The 14,899-nt window shown below is 36.3% G+C and overlaps 1 protein-coding gene across 7 annotated transcripts in view; it reads left to right on the top strand.

Annotated features, from left to right (window-relative positions):
* DMXL1 (Dmx like 1) overlaps nucleotides 1-14,899 on the top strand; it is a gene marked incomplete at its 3' end in the record, with an annotated part of 85,734 nt that overhangs the window by 63,398 nt on the left and 7,437 nt on the right. For 5 of the 7 annotated variants that reach the window (XM_080370937.1, XM_080370939.1, XM_080370938.1 and 2 more), the window contains 12 exons: nucleotides 339-478; nucleotides 784-869; nucleotides 2,742-2,943; nucleotides 3,908-4,025; nucleotides 5,269-5,331; nucleotides 6,984-7,070; nucleotides 7,734-7,855; nucleotides 7,968-8,109; nucleotides 12,712-12,772; nucleotides 13,332-13,459; nucleotides 13,630-13,722; nucleotides 14,181-14,272. In XM_080370937.1, coding sequence (XP_080227063.1) covers nucleotides 339-478; nucleotides 784-869; nucleotides 2,742-2,943; nucleotides 3,908-4,025; nucleotides 5,269-5,331; nucleotides 6,984-7,070; nucleotides 7,734-7,855; nucleotides 7,968-8,109; nucleotides 12,712-12,772; nucleotides 13,332-13,459; nucleotides 13,630-13,722; nucleotides 14,181-14,272 — 1,334 coding nt within the window. The other 2 variants (XR_013924704.1, XM_080370940.1) reach the window with 2 other exon arrangements.

Here is a 14,899-nt window from a genome sequence, read left to right as displayed (position 1 = left end):
TGGTTTTGGCTTCTCTGACAAAGCTTGTGTGTCCTGTGTGTGGTTTGATATATCTGATATGAAAGTAAAGAAAATAATAATTGGAAAACTGCTAGTATTTTCATTTTCAGCATTAGAATATTGAATAATGTAAAAATTAAGTAAGCTGTTAAAATATGCAATGCTTATGGACAGTTAACCTTTTCATGAGGTACTCCAAATGTTACTAAATTGAGTAAGATGATATGCCTTCTTTTTTATACAAAGCATTAAGTATGATATCAATGTATATTTTAAAAGATAATTTAAAACTAGCTGTTGGCTGGAAGATACTCAAGGAATGTTGTTTAAAATTTTAGCCTTTTCTTCCACCACAAAGTAGAGTGGAATATGATTCAGAAGAGAGTCAGGAAAGTGGTGAAGATGATGAAAATATTGATAGAGATGTGTTTGCATCAAATTCACATAATCAAGAGCATTCTAATTCAAATTCATACAGGTAAGTAACTCTTTAGAACACAAGATGGCTGGACTCGCATTTCTGGCCTTTTGAGATAATACACCAGTTACTTGATACTTTATGGCAGTACATTATCCAGACTTAGTTAACTTGCAATTATTATTTTACTCATTAATACATGACATAGTGATGTCTGAATTCAAAGTATCTATAATAATCTAAAATACTGTTTGTAGTTTTCAGCAGTTTATAGAGAGGATTTAAAAATCGAAAATTAAATCCTAATTGTGAGTAAGTGAGAAAAATTTCCTATAGTAAATGACTTACTGGTGCTTTCTTGTTAGTTGGTCACTGATGAGATTGGCAATGGTTCAGCTGGTACTTCACAATTTGAAGATTTTCTACCCTTTGGCTGGACATGATCTTTCAGGTAATATGAAAACACAACTCTGCTGCTTACTTAATAACTACATGTAAATGTAATGTGTTGAATGATATATATGTTGAGGCTTTATTTTTAGTTTACTAATTTTTCATGATCTAGGAATAATTGTTCTGATAGTGTTTATTTTATAGGTATATTTATGAAATAACATAATTAAAATAAAAAAGGTGGGTGGGTAAGATGAGTGGGTCAGAAGGAATGCTCAGTAGGTGGCAGAAATCTCTATAATTTTTTTATTGTTTGCCTCTTAGTCATACAAGAATGTTTACAACATCTACTTCTTGGTGGAAACCCTGTAGTTTTTTGTAATTCAAGTTACATCATTCCTACTCCTTGTTTTATAGAATCATGGAGTGTTTTGTGTTAGAAAGAACCTTTTAAAGATGATCTAGTTCCAACCCCCCTGTCATGGCAGGGGTGTCTTTCACTAGATTGTGTGGCTTAGAGCCCCATCTGACCTAACCTTGAGCACTTCCAGGGATGGGGCATCTACAGCTTCTCTGGCAACCTGTTTGAGTGTCTCACTATCCCAATCTTAAAAATTTCTTCCTTATGTCATCTCTCTTTTAGTTTAAAACCATTACTCCTTGTCCTATCCCTACAAGCCTTGGTAAAAAGTCTTTCTTCGTCTTTCTTCTAAGTCCCCTTTGTGTATTGAAAGACTGCAGTAAGGTCTTCCTGGAGCTCCTCTTCTTTAGGCTGAACAACCCCAGTTCTCACAGCCTTTCTTCACAGGAGGTGTTCCATCCCTCTAATTATTTGTGCAGCCCTCCTATGGACCCACTCTAATAGGTCCATGTCTGTCTTGTACTGGGAGCCCCAGAGCTGGATCTACTCCAGTATGGGGTCTCATGAGAACAAATGAATTAGAGGGAGCAAATCACCTCCCTCACCATACTGGGCGCCCTTCTTTTTATACAGCCCAGAATGCAACTGGCTTACTGGGCTGTGAGCAGACACTCACATGCCCATGAGACTCATGTCTAGCTGTTCACCAGTATCCCCAAGTCTTTCTTAGCAGGGCTGTTCTCAATCCATTTGCCCCTCAGTCTGTACTGATACTGGTGATTGCCCCAACCTAGGTGCAGGACCTTGCACTTGTCCTTGTTGAACTTTGACAATTGCATCAACCCACTCCTTAAGCATGTCACGGTCCCTCTGGATGGCATCCTTCTAGCAAATCAGTGGCACCACTCAGCTTGGTGTTGTCTGCAAACTTGCTGAGGGTGGGCTTACTACCACTGTATTAAATTATGAAAGATCCTGAACAGTAGGGGTCCCAATATGCACCCATGAGGGACACCACTCGTTACTGATCTCCATTTGGACATTGACGAGTTGACTGCAACTCTTTGGATGCAGTCGTTCAGCCAATTCCTTATCCATTGAATAGTCCATCCATCAAATCCGTATCACTCTAATTTAGAGGTAAGGATGTTGTGTTGGACAAACACCTTACAGAAGTCAAAAGTAGAGGACATCAGCTGCTTTTTCCCATGCCCACTAGTGCAGTCAGTCTGTCATAGAATGCCAGCAGGTTAGTCACGATTTGCATTTTGTGAAGCTATGTTGGCTTTCTCTCATTACCTGCCTGTCATATGCCTTGAAATAGCTTCCAGCAGAATCTGTTGAACGATACTTAATTTCTGTCAGCATCGGAGGAGTTTGTTCCTGTATTTAGCAGTGCTAGCATAAAGCATTCATCTTTTTATACTTGCGAATACCAAGTTGAGCTTTTAATAGAGCTTATTTTTGGAGATATTTGAGATACACTTCAGCCTTCAGCTGCGGAATTATTGTAGTCAAGTTTATAATGTAGAAGGAAGGGTTTTCATTATTGTTTACTTGTCTTTCTAGAGCTTCCAGTGAGCTCCCCAATATGCCATGCAGTTTTGAAAACACTACAGCGCTGGGAACAAGTTCTTCTCCGACGTCTTCAGCTATATGGTGGTCCACCTCAACATTATATTTCAGTTCTTGCTTCTGAAGATGCCCTAGCTGCTGGGCCTGCATTGCTTCGCCATAAAACTTTACTTGAGCCTACAAACACTCCATTCAAGTGAGTCTAACTTCTATATACACTGACTACAGTATCTTTAATATACATCAAGCATTACATTGTTAGTGCATGTGATAGACCATAATTTTGGTAACTACATAATGCCAGTTTCTAGGTTTTCTCTAATCCGCTGTGAAATCGTATGTACATATCAAAATTTATGCATCTCTGATCCAAAGCAAGATGGGGGGGCGGGGGGAGAGGAAATTATCGCTTCTGATTTAAGTTCTTTTATTAAACCTTAACATACTGATTTTGAGTGTGTGTGTAAAATCTACAGGGGAAAATAAAATAAAGAATAATAGATTTGCCCTGAGAGATAATTAAGTATGAGTGACAGTGAGTTAATGGCCTCATCTTTGGAGGGAATAAAATTATGTTCTTATCAGCATTTTTTCCTGAAATCAGAGAAGAAATATTTACTGTTTGATATTTGCATAGTTGTGACTCCACATAATTGCATGTTTAGCCAGAAAAGTGTGCTCAGTTCTTGAACTGCTTTTAAATAGGTTTTAAATAATTTCTGCCTTTTTAATCTTACTATCACCTGTGGTTGCAGAAGCATCAGAAAGCTTGTATTTTTGTTGTAAAATACCTCACAATTTTCTTAGTTTCAGTAACTTGATTAAAAAGCATCCATGTTGTAAAAAATGAGGTGGCCTAATAAATAATCTGTATACTGACCTTATTGTGTAATCTCTTGAAAAGATTTTTCTTCCTAATCCCACAATAGGAGGTAAAAATTCTGCATTCTGTTCCTTCTTCCTTTTGCGCCTCTTCTCACATGTAGGTTTGTCAGGAAGATGGTACCAGAATGCTTCCAAATAGGTCTTGTACATTGTTCAGAGAGTTGTAGTTTTGCTTCAGCATTTCTTCTGACTATAGTATGATTAGAATATTAGATATTGCTGTCTCGTTTAAGTATGGGCATGATTAAAATACTTATTTTAACTTTGTTCTGTAGATCTAACAGTCATGTTGCACTATCTGTGAAGAGGCTCTGGCAGTACTTGGTTAAACAGGAAGAAGTTCAGGAAACCTTTATCAGAAATATTTTTACAAAGAAGCAATGCCTAAATGAGGTTAGTGTGGTATATAAAACACATAAAATGTCAGTCAGTCTATGATCTTTTACTTAGGTTAGTTGGCTGGCTTGTTTACTTTCCGAAGCATGAATGGATAATATACTATAACTCTGAATCTACATTATTTCATAATAAAAATCTTTGTCCATTGCTTTATTGAAAACAAATAGTCTTTGACTGTAGACTGACAGCTAACATCACTTAGATACAGTTAGCTTCTTTGTGAAGATCAGTATAAAATCTACCTGAAAAGAGTGACAGACATTTTTAAATGAAAAACAGTGATGCAACCAAAATTAAAAATGTTCGAGTCATAGCCATCCTGGGTTTATCAACTAGTTTTTTTATTATGTTATGATTCAATTTTAATAAGAAAATAGTCATACAACAGTTAATATTTCTGTCCTTGATAACTTGTGCCAGCATCTAGCTGGATTCCAGGTTCCGGGTTCTGTTAAATGTTTTAAAGTTGTGGTTCTGTAATGGTTTTTTGGGTTTTTTCCTCCCTCTTCAGTTACTCCTTTTCTTTCATACTCCCCCCAAAAATCTATTACAGAAAACTTAAGGAATAGCAGAAACAGGAGAAAGATGATCCAAACAAATGAAATGTGCAGCAGAAGGAGTATTCATGTCTAGTAAAGCCATGGCAGCAAAGAGTTCTGTATGAGCTAATCTTTGTCGTGTCACAACTAGAATATTAACCTGTTGGAGTATTTGTGGCCAGTTGTGTTCACTACAGGCTGCACTTAAAAGGAAAATTGTTACTTTTGTCTTGTCCTTTGAAGATGCACCATTTCTGATCATATCATGTTAATGCAGCCATGTTGCTATGCTGTACAGAAAGGTATTTTGGAATATTTTAGATGGGTTTTGTATGTTTTGAAGTAGAATCACGGACAGCCTTACATGGCATAGGTTTGTTTGTTTTATTTTGTATTGTCTCATTACTGATAAATTATTAGTGGAGATCGCTTGTTTTCCAAGAAATTTGACTTTTGACATGGACAAGATTTTGCTACAGTACAGAATTGGTAAATCAGTGTCTTCTGTACTGAACTTAAGTTTTAGGATTTGATAATTAGTTACTACATAAAATACACGTGTATGTGTGCAAACATGCTGTTGTGTTTCGGTTTTTCTTTGTTGGGGTAAACAACAAGGAATTAAGCATTTCCTTGATACTTGCATGTTATGTCTTATCTTTATTCTTTGTTCTGTGGTGGTTCTTTCCTTGGTGAAGTCATTAGAGGAGCACAATGAAACAATGAAAAATTCTGTGGTGGAGGAGCCTATCATCAATAAGGTACACAGTAGTAATGCTCAAGTTAATTAGACCTTACATCATAATGAAAAAAATCCTCTTTGAAAAGATGTTGATCTCCCTGAAAAAAAAATTTGCTGACATAGCAAATAAACATAAAAATTCAGTTTTGCAAGAGACTGAGTTAAATTAGTATGTTTATACAGCCTATCTGAAACTACACATATCTTAGAAAGCTGGATTAAACAACCGGGTAATAACAATATATATTATCAAATTCCTTAGCTATGCCAAATGAAGAGCTGAGGCTGAAATTTGCCCAAGTGACAAAAATTCAGTACTACTGTGGGAAAACAGTACATACAGGACCTTTCACCAGTATGAGATGGCTAGAATTGTTCCCTACAAGTGAAAGTAGTTAACTGAAGTTACAAGATAAGTTTATTGGCATGATACATACTAGTTTGCTACCCAGAATATTCACTGAGTCTTTTAAGATTGATACAAATGAACTGATATAACAACTTTGTAGCAACTTTCTTGAAAGATTGGTGTGAGACACCGGAAGGGTGTAATACTATGTCAAGTTCAGCAAACAAATACTGTACTCTTCAGGTCATCTTTTACAAAACTAGTGACAAGACAGAAATGAAAACACCCTGTGATGTGCTTGGACTACCTTGATATCAATTATGTGATAAAGCAGTATTAGCAAGTAGGTAATTTGAACTGACTGGGGAAAAAAGTAATCTGAAAATGTCCTTGTTTAAATCTTCTGAAGACAAGAGAATTTAGAAATTGATGGATAGCAGCTGGGCAGTGGTGGTTCTGGAATAAATCTTTTAAGAAAATACAAAAGTTTACATTTGTAATTCAGGTTTGAATTAGTATGTCACTTGTTTGGCATTGCTGTTTTTTTTCTGTAGAATTATTACAGCAGACCAGAGTCTAATCTATCAGTTTAATACTTGCAATGCTGAGATTAATTCTGAACAGGAGTACTACAGTGCTGGTAGAGTTTAGAATTTTGTTGTGTGCTGACATATGCGTGAATGCATTTCTAAAATACAAAAAGGTAGACAAGATTCAAATACAACATTAGATCACATTAAGAAAAAAAAAAGAAAATGTGATAGTAAAAAGTTTGTGGTACTGGAATGTACAGGATTCCAGAGTTATTTAATTATGGAGAATGATGAGTAGATAAGCTGACAAAGTTCAAATCTATTTTCCTACTGAGAATCTTGGCTACGTGTTCTTTCGGGCTATTTTGTCAGTTTCAGTGGCAAAAAGCGTTTGCTAAGAGCATGAAAAGACTTAGCAAATTATTGTAAGAACAAAACATCAAGACTCAATTTTTTTACTATCAGTATCCCCCAAGTGTGCATGTGGCCTTGCTGTTTTCAGCATCCCTTAAAAACTTGAGAATGAACACAGTACTGTGACTTCTGTGACAAATACACACTTTCTGTGTTGCTGTCATAATCTCAGCATGGCAGTGGGAAGCTAGATTATTACACACAAAAGAGGTTTACTGTAAATATTACAGGTTATACTTGTCTCATTTTCTTAGAAACAAAATCAAGACAAAATGCATGACATCTCAAAATACTGTGTTTGGTCTCTGAACTTCCAATAAAAAGTAGGTTTGCATAGAAATTTGCATTTAAATGTGCTTTACTTTTTGAATACAGATAGAAACTGATAGGGGATACCCAGGAGGCAAGGCAAGAATAATCCATAAAGAGTCTGACATCATTACTGCTTTTGCAGTCAATAAGGTGAGTGTAACGGAGGTAGGATAATCTAGTTGTTGTACTTCCACCTGATAAACAGCTGGTGGTCCCATTGTGAATGGGTGAGATATCCTTTGCCAGCCATCCTGCTACAACTTAACCTCATAGTGCTCCCTTCTATAAAGCACTTCATAATTATCTTTTCCTAATTAAATAGTTTTATTACAATTTTTTTTTCTATTGGGCAGTGGCTTGAGGGATAGGAGGGGTGGCCTCCACTTGGTCTTTGAGCTTGTGTGTGGGAGTATTTTTTGTTCTCTGTCTAAGACAATCTGGAAGTCATCTTTTCTTCTGTTTAACTGTTTACACCTTAAGAAGCTGAGGAGGGGAACCTGTTTGCAAGCGCTGTAGTATAGTTACCTCATGTTTATCCTTTGAGGAAAGCAAAGAAAAACTAGAGCTGCTTGAGAGAGGTATAAAATACAAATAGTGTGTTGTGCTGTCCCAAATGCAAAGAAACTTTTAACAGGGAAATGTCAAGTATAGACAGTTTAAGTATATAGATTTTTAGACATAAATGTTTGAGTTTTTTAAATTGATTGAAGTGTATGTTTTTGTGAACTGTACTATAACCAGAGAAAATTGTAAAACCTACCTTTTTGAGTATTCCTTTTTTATCTGCCTTTGTGTGTGTTACTTTTTTTCCAGGCAAATCGGAACTGCATTGCAATAGCATCAAGTCATGACATTCAAGAATTAGATGTTTCTGCGATTTTAGCTACACAAATCTATACCTGGGTTGATGATGATGTGGAAATAGAAAATAAAGGGTATACTTTCCGTGTTTCCAATATCACAGCTTGACTGTGTATAAATCAGTGTAACAAAGCATGGTGTTTAATATTGTTGTTTGGAATCTAACTTATATTGTTTCATTTATAGGGCTGATGATTTCTTAGTTATACACGCTCGTGATGATCTGGTAAATGTTCAGGGAACCACTCCTTATACTCATAGTAATCCCGGCACACCTATCAATATGCCTTGGCTTGGTAGTACACAAACTGGCAGGGGTGCATCTGTGGTAAGTCGCTTATCAAAGATTAGCCTTTCGTACTCTTATCTGCTTCTCTCCTTTTATCTGTTTATTGTTGCTGATTATATTTTACTATTAGTGTGTAAGTAAATGTAGCTTTTCTGTGTAATTAAGGCAAGATGGATTTTTTTTTTGTAGGTTAAAATGCTGCACAGAATTTAAGATACCACCAACTAAGCAAGTGAAGTTTTTAGTCAAGCCATATATGCTTTCTTTACTTTAGATACATTGTTTAAAAATAAAGAATCAGAGTTCAGGTAAGAAGTTGCTGCTTAAATTGTTCTTGAATGACTTGAAGCCAAACCCTGTATCAAAGAAGCATATATTCAGGGGATTTCAAGATATAAATTGGTAAAGACTGGGTAGAGATACTCATGTGAAATACCAACATAGCTTTTATTTTAAGCATAAGCTTAACTTTCATTCTGCATTCCAGACTATTCCAGTTATTATTTGAAAATAAACATCAACAACTGTTCTAATAAAAAATACCTTTGTAGTGCGCTGTATACTGGTATGAGCCTGTATTGTAGAAAGAAAAGCAAATGAACGCCTAAAGCAGATTTCTCTGGCAGGACAGAGGCTTCCAATGAAATCAAACTCTGGAAACTGAGTGACTTAAACTTTGGGAAAATGGGGATTCTTTGTCTCATAAGAAAAATGAGGAGGGCAGGACTGCAGAAATAGGGCCCAACTACATAGATCATGTGTAGTTTGAACTACACGTCATGCTGATGTATAACTTTATCTCCAAAGCTGTTGTCAGCTATGTCTGTGAAGTGCTGTGCAGTTTTGCCGTAACTCTGCTGAGCAGCATTATTAAATATCTTGCTTCTGAAGATGGTGTTTTCGAGGAAATAATGAGTTTCACTGTTAGGCATTTCTGAAATATGCTGGAGTGAGGGACATCCACTAAAGTGTGACTATGTCCACGTGAGCAGATTGATCCTTTTTATCATAGAGGTGACACCTGCGCAGGGGTAGGTCTTACTTTCAGAAATAGATTCTGTGTCTGGAGTGAAGCTTGACCCTGAGCAAAAAGCTGTTAACTCAGATTTAATTCAGATCAAATGATGATTCTAGTCTGGCCATTGACATACTTACTTTAGTTCCTGTGCAGCATAGATGCTCTCTAATAATGCAGATCTGTTGATTACTTAGCTAGGAGGTGCTTATTTGGAGCCAGTTAACTGGGCTGAAACGGTCATGCAAGACACCCACATCTCTCATCCTGTCTGCACAGATGTGCAGTTTTCTTGGATAACTGAATGCATTAAGTCTTGTGACTTGGCTGGGCTTTGGGGCATTTAACAGGTCAGAACAAGTTATTAAGTGGTGGCAGAATGAAATAACCATGTGTTAATTCATATTGTAGTTGATTTTTTAGAAAATATGTGATTGTTAGGAGGAGTAAATAACAAATGAGCATTATAAGAACAATAATGTTATCCATACATGGAAGTGCATATTGCTGCAGTACCTACACCTCTATCTTCTGTGTGCTGATCCTAGTCACCCGTTTTGCCGCTCTGGTATCATGATCAGGTCTCTTCTGCAAGTAGGCTTTGAATGCCTTTGCCACTTGCTTCTCTCACTTCCATTTATACATATACATATATACATACACACACATTGTGTATTTCTCAACAAAGTAATTACACAATCTATTAATGTAAACTATTCTTACGTGACTTTCTATTTTATATGTAGTAAAACTTTCTTACCTAAACATATATGTCTGTGCTTGTGTTGAATGCATTTGCTGTTAAACTTTGGACCTAAATTTTGTTTGTCATTCTGGTTGACTGTGGCAGAGTAGAGAACCAACCACAGCACAAAAAAACACCTGCCCACTAGGAAGGGGAGACAAAGGTATTGAATAAAGGCAAAGTAAAGGAATGAAGAGATAGGGATTCTTGGGAGGAAATAGTGTTACTGTGGAAGGACTCAAATCTGGAGGAAAACCAGCCTCACCAAAATCTTTCTGTTGGTACTCTTTGTTAATTTGTTCCTTCACATACTGCTTTTGATCCTTGTTCTCATCTTTGCTTTTCCGTGATTTGCAGCCTATTATTTAGTAGGTAGTCCGCTGTTCTTCACGATTACTGGCTTTTCAGTCTTGTTGTCTCTGCTTCACTTCCATCAGCAAGGGATTCTATTGGACTTATGATACTCAGGCAGTTAATGTTTTATTAGCTCTAAGGTTTTTCTGTTACACTTCTTCACTGTTTCCTGTTACGCAGTTTATGCAAGGTAAGTAAGGAGGCGCTCCACCATATCCTTCAGTACAGTGTGTTTGCACAGTTCTTACAGGACGTGTTTGTAGAAGAGCACTGAAGTAAGTAGTATGTACTGTCAGCTTTGAAACTCAGGTAACATTCAACAGGTTGTCTTCCAAGCCAGTACGATTGACACCAATATTTACCAGTTTAATAACTGGTGGGTCATATCTTAAGCTTTTTTATTCTTCAGTATTAACTGTACTTTCAGGCCCAAAGCACCCAGCTTTCCAACAAAGCAGTGTTCTAGCTGTCAGCTGTTGTTAAGGGGAAACTGAGGGATAGCATTATCAAATGTCAGTTACATTGATAATGGAAGTGTTTGCGTTTAATAATGATACTTGGCTTCTAAATCAGAGACACTGCACCAGAGAGTTATGTTAGCATAGTCTTAAGCTTGCGTTTTTCCAAAGCACAATCCTGTAGAGGTGAGATCATGATGCATGCTTCTCTGTTGAATGAAGGAAGATGATTTCCACTGACTTCTGGGTAAAAGTTAATGCAGTCCTTCATTTTGGTGAAGAAATAGAATGAGCATGAATAATTTTCTTTTACTTAGACATAAAAGATAAACTGTTAAGTTTAGAGAGCAATGTATTGCAGTTATTTACTAATTGGTATATGCACTAATGTTTGAAGACTTACCCTCTATTGTCTTGTCCTAAGTCTTGTAATGTATATGTTGTTTTATTCACCAATGTTTTACCAAACCGTTGAGCTTTTTTCTTTGTCATTTAAAGTACTTACAGAAAAAAGGAAAATATGTATTTGAATTTTTTTTTTTAATCTTCAGGGAAGTGTTTTGAAATAAACATGGGTAACTAAGAAGCATAACGCTTTGTCTTCAAAAATAATAAAGCTTTGATAACTGAAAGATCTAAATCTGCTTCCAGAATGTAATCAAGAGGATAGCAATTATTCCACTAATCCAAACTGTGGGAAATTGAAGAAAATCAATTATTTCCCTTCCAATTGCTGTGGGTTTTTTTTCCCTCCTTTTTATTTGCAAAGTGAAAATTGGAGAGCATTGCTTTTCAACTCTGGATCATATTTAGTCACATGAAGCAAGTAAAAGTTTAATTCCTATGTCCTTCCAGTTGACACCCTGATATGGTTGGAGGCCAAGGCAGAATAGCATACTTAAAATACGTGTTTCACTGTCTGCAGTTTCAGTGACAAAGCAGTGGCAAAATATCATGCAAAGTCATAGCAGCTGAAAGTCATGGTTGGACATAATGACCTTAAAGATCTTTTCCAACCTAAATAATTATATTTAGGCAGCTTGCTATTGATGTGTAGTAAGTGGTAAGCTGTTGTGTTGAAAGTGAGTGCTCTGGCAACAAACTTACGTCTTGCCATTTAAAATTAACACCTGGCATGAATATGAACTTATGCCCTCTTCTCTCTTAGGTGTTAGATAAAAAATACATGCATGAACAAACTGATTCCAAGAATTTTCAGAGGAAAGGCAGTCCTCAGTGTAGCCAGATGCTTTTGTGGAGAGCTAAGGAAAATACATATGCAATTTCCCTGATGAAAAATCCCTACTGTTTCTTTCCTGTTGAGGGTTGGACTTATTATTTAATTAAATGAGGTTTTTATCTTAATTGTCAAATGTCTTCAGTCCTCTTCATGTATTGAACTCTTCCCACTTAGGGATTAGTCAGCTAAGAAAACAGCATTCTTGGTCATGTACCTTGCTCCAAGCAGAGTTTGGAATTTAGGAGCAAAAGTACTACTAAAAGTCCATTGGATCTGCATTTAAACAATTATAAATGCTTTTGAAGAATTTTTTTATTTACTAGTTGCTAGGTATATTGCTTATTTTGGATGGCCACAAATAATCACTTTTTAATCAATGACAATACATTAACTAGACTTGAAAATAAATATATTCCTTCCTATTCTTTTACTTCTGTTAAAGTTGTTTACCTCTTTCTTTACATGCTTCTGCCTCTCTCTCTTGCTTATCTTACAATGTTCAGGAATATTCCAATAAATTTAATGGAATCAGAAAGGAATTGGCAAGAAAAGAGGTAAGACTGCAATCTAAGGAGTGTTTATATTTGGATCCATAAATCTCTGAAGCAGAAAGTTAATATTTACCTAGATGTGTAAAGCTGCAAAAGCATTAACATCTACACTGGTCTTGGAAGAAACTGACTTCTATCTGACTTTCTAAACCCGGTACTTGCTTTCAGTAGGAATTTTGATAGGAAGCAATTCTCTGCGATCACTATTTATTCTAGTTCAGTAACTTTTGTTCAGTAGTATTGTTTAATTAGTTTTTATTATTTTGTATGTTGAACAGATGCTCAAGAAGGCTATTAATAATGTAAGAAGAATGGCTTCTCACCCAACATTACCATATTGTAAGTTCAGTTTTGTTAAAAAAAGGAAGAAGTTACCTGAAGATTGTATCTTTACTTATTGGCCCTGTTTCTTAGTATGCTGCTGTTTTTTACTAGCACGATCTGTTAGAAGTTTGAGAAGTTGCTTATAAGCCCTATTTTACTGAAACTATTTGTCATTTTTCATTTAAAAAAAAAAATACTGGGGGATACAGCCTTTGGAAACAGCAATTTATTTTTTACATATTTAGCAAAAAGTACTGTATTTCTGGGTTTTGTGACTTGGATGAAAAATAGTAGGAAAAACACATTATTATCTCCAAGCTTCATATTTCAGTACCATCTAAATACAGTTCTTAATTAAATAATGAGTAAGTGCAGTTCAATATTGGTTGAATAGCACAGGTTTAAGTTAAAGTGGTACCCACAACTCCTACACTATGCCAGATGTACTATGTCGCATATTGTGCCACTGGTTATTCTGAGGATGATGTGAGCTGGTGTGAGATTTCATAAAATTTTGGAAGCAACCTTCCTGCTACAACACCTGTGAAAGTTGTGTAAATACTTTCTGTTGCAGACCTGACAGGTGCTCAAGATGGTAGTGTGAGAATGTTTGAATGGGGTCATGCACAGCAAATCACATGTTTTCGGTCTGGTGGCAACTCAAGGGTAACTCGAATGAGATTCAATTACCAAGGAAATAAGGTAACTGACAGAATGCTTCTGTACTCTCTCCCCCACCCCACCCCACCCCTGCAGAAGCATCCCATTTTTCAAACCTAAAGCAGTTTCTCTGATCTGTAGATAATTTCTCTCTTTTACATACACGTGTGTGTATATATATATGTATCTACAATTACTATGTCTTTTTTCAGTTTGGAATTGTTGATGCTGATGGATACATAAGTTTATATCAGACAAATTGGAAATGTTGCCCACTTACTGGAACTTCACCTAAACCATATTTGGTAAGTCAAAGACTAAATTTGCTTCCATATGCTTGTGCTGTGCTCTTTTATTTCCTTCCTCCTTTATAATAGTTAGGAGAGGGTAGGGATTGTGCTGATAACCAGTATTAATGAAGATGTAATAATATTTTGTTGCTATCCTGTGAAAGGTGTGACAGACGAGGTCTTAAATCCTAATCATACTTACTAAGTTGGAGAGCAGAAAATGCAATGTTAGACTTGAAATAACTTTAATGTTCTTTGAGACTTGTCAATTGTTAATTAATTTTCAATAGCACAGGACTGGAAAATATACTTCCATGAAAAATTAAGAGTATCAGAAGGCATACACATAGCTTTGTATCCTGTGTTCTTTGAATTGTTTTTGAAACAGCTTACCTTCTCAAGGAAGTTTTAAGATTTCATGCTTATGCAAAATTTGTTGGTTTCTTAATAATTTCTAAACTGCAATTTTTCAGACTTGGCAGTGTCATAACAGAACGGCCAATGATTTTGTTTTCATCAGTTCATCGTCTTTGATAGCAACAGCAGGATTGTCTTCTGACAACAGGTAAGAACTGCTGCGATAATTCATAAAAATGAAGTGGTGCCCTATTTCCCCTCCTTTCCCCCCACCAGTGTATTTTTGAGGAGTGTCCTTAAGCAGTTTAAGAGCAATGTGCATACTTCTTTCTTTGTTTGTGAGAGGGGAAAAGAAGTAATGTTTGCAGCTGAATTGCATGTGCCTATTAAAGGAGGTTCCATAGGGAAGCCCAGATCCTCTGTTCATGTTCCATGTGGTGGTGGAGGTGAAGTGGAGGGAGAGATGCTGATCTCTTTGGTATCCTGTGTCAGGACACAGAGGAATGGCTCAAAGCCGCATCAGGGAAGGATCAGGCTGGACATTAGGAAGCATTTCTTTATCAAGAGTGTGGTCAGGCATTGGAAGAGGCTTCCTAGAGAGGCAGTCAACGCCCCATGCGTGTCAGTGTTGAAGAGGTATTTGAACAGTGCCCTTAATAGCATGTTTTTAACTTGGTCAGCCACTGAAGGGGTGAGGCAGTGGGTCTAGGTGATCCTTGTAGTTCTAGATCTTTCTGTTCTATTCGTATAAGCCTGTCTTAAATTATTTTTATAGACTTAGGAAGTTGTGCATAGCTCTTAATTTAACATTTTTTTTCTTAAGTTTTGATCAAGA

Source organism: Falco punctatus (genome assembly GCF_963210335.1).
Source record: "Falco punctatus genome assembly, chromosome: Z".
Taxonomy (NCBI): domain Eukaryota; kingdom Metazoa; phylum Chordata; class Aves; order Falconiformes; family Falconidae; genus Falco; species Falco punctatus.
This window is presented reverse-complemented; position numbering and strand designations above follow the sequence as displayed.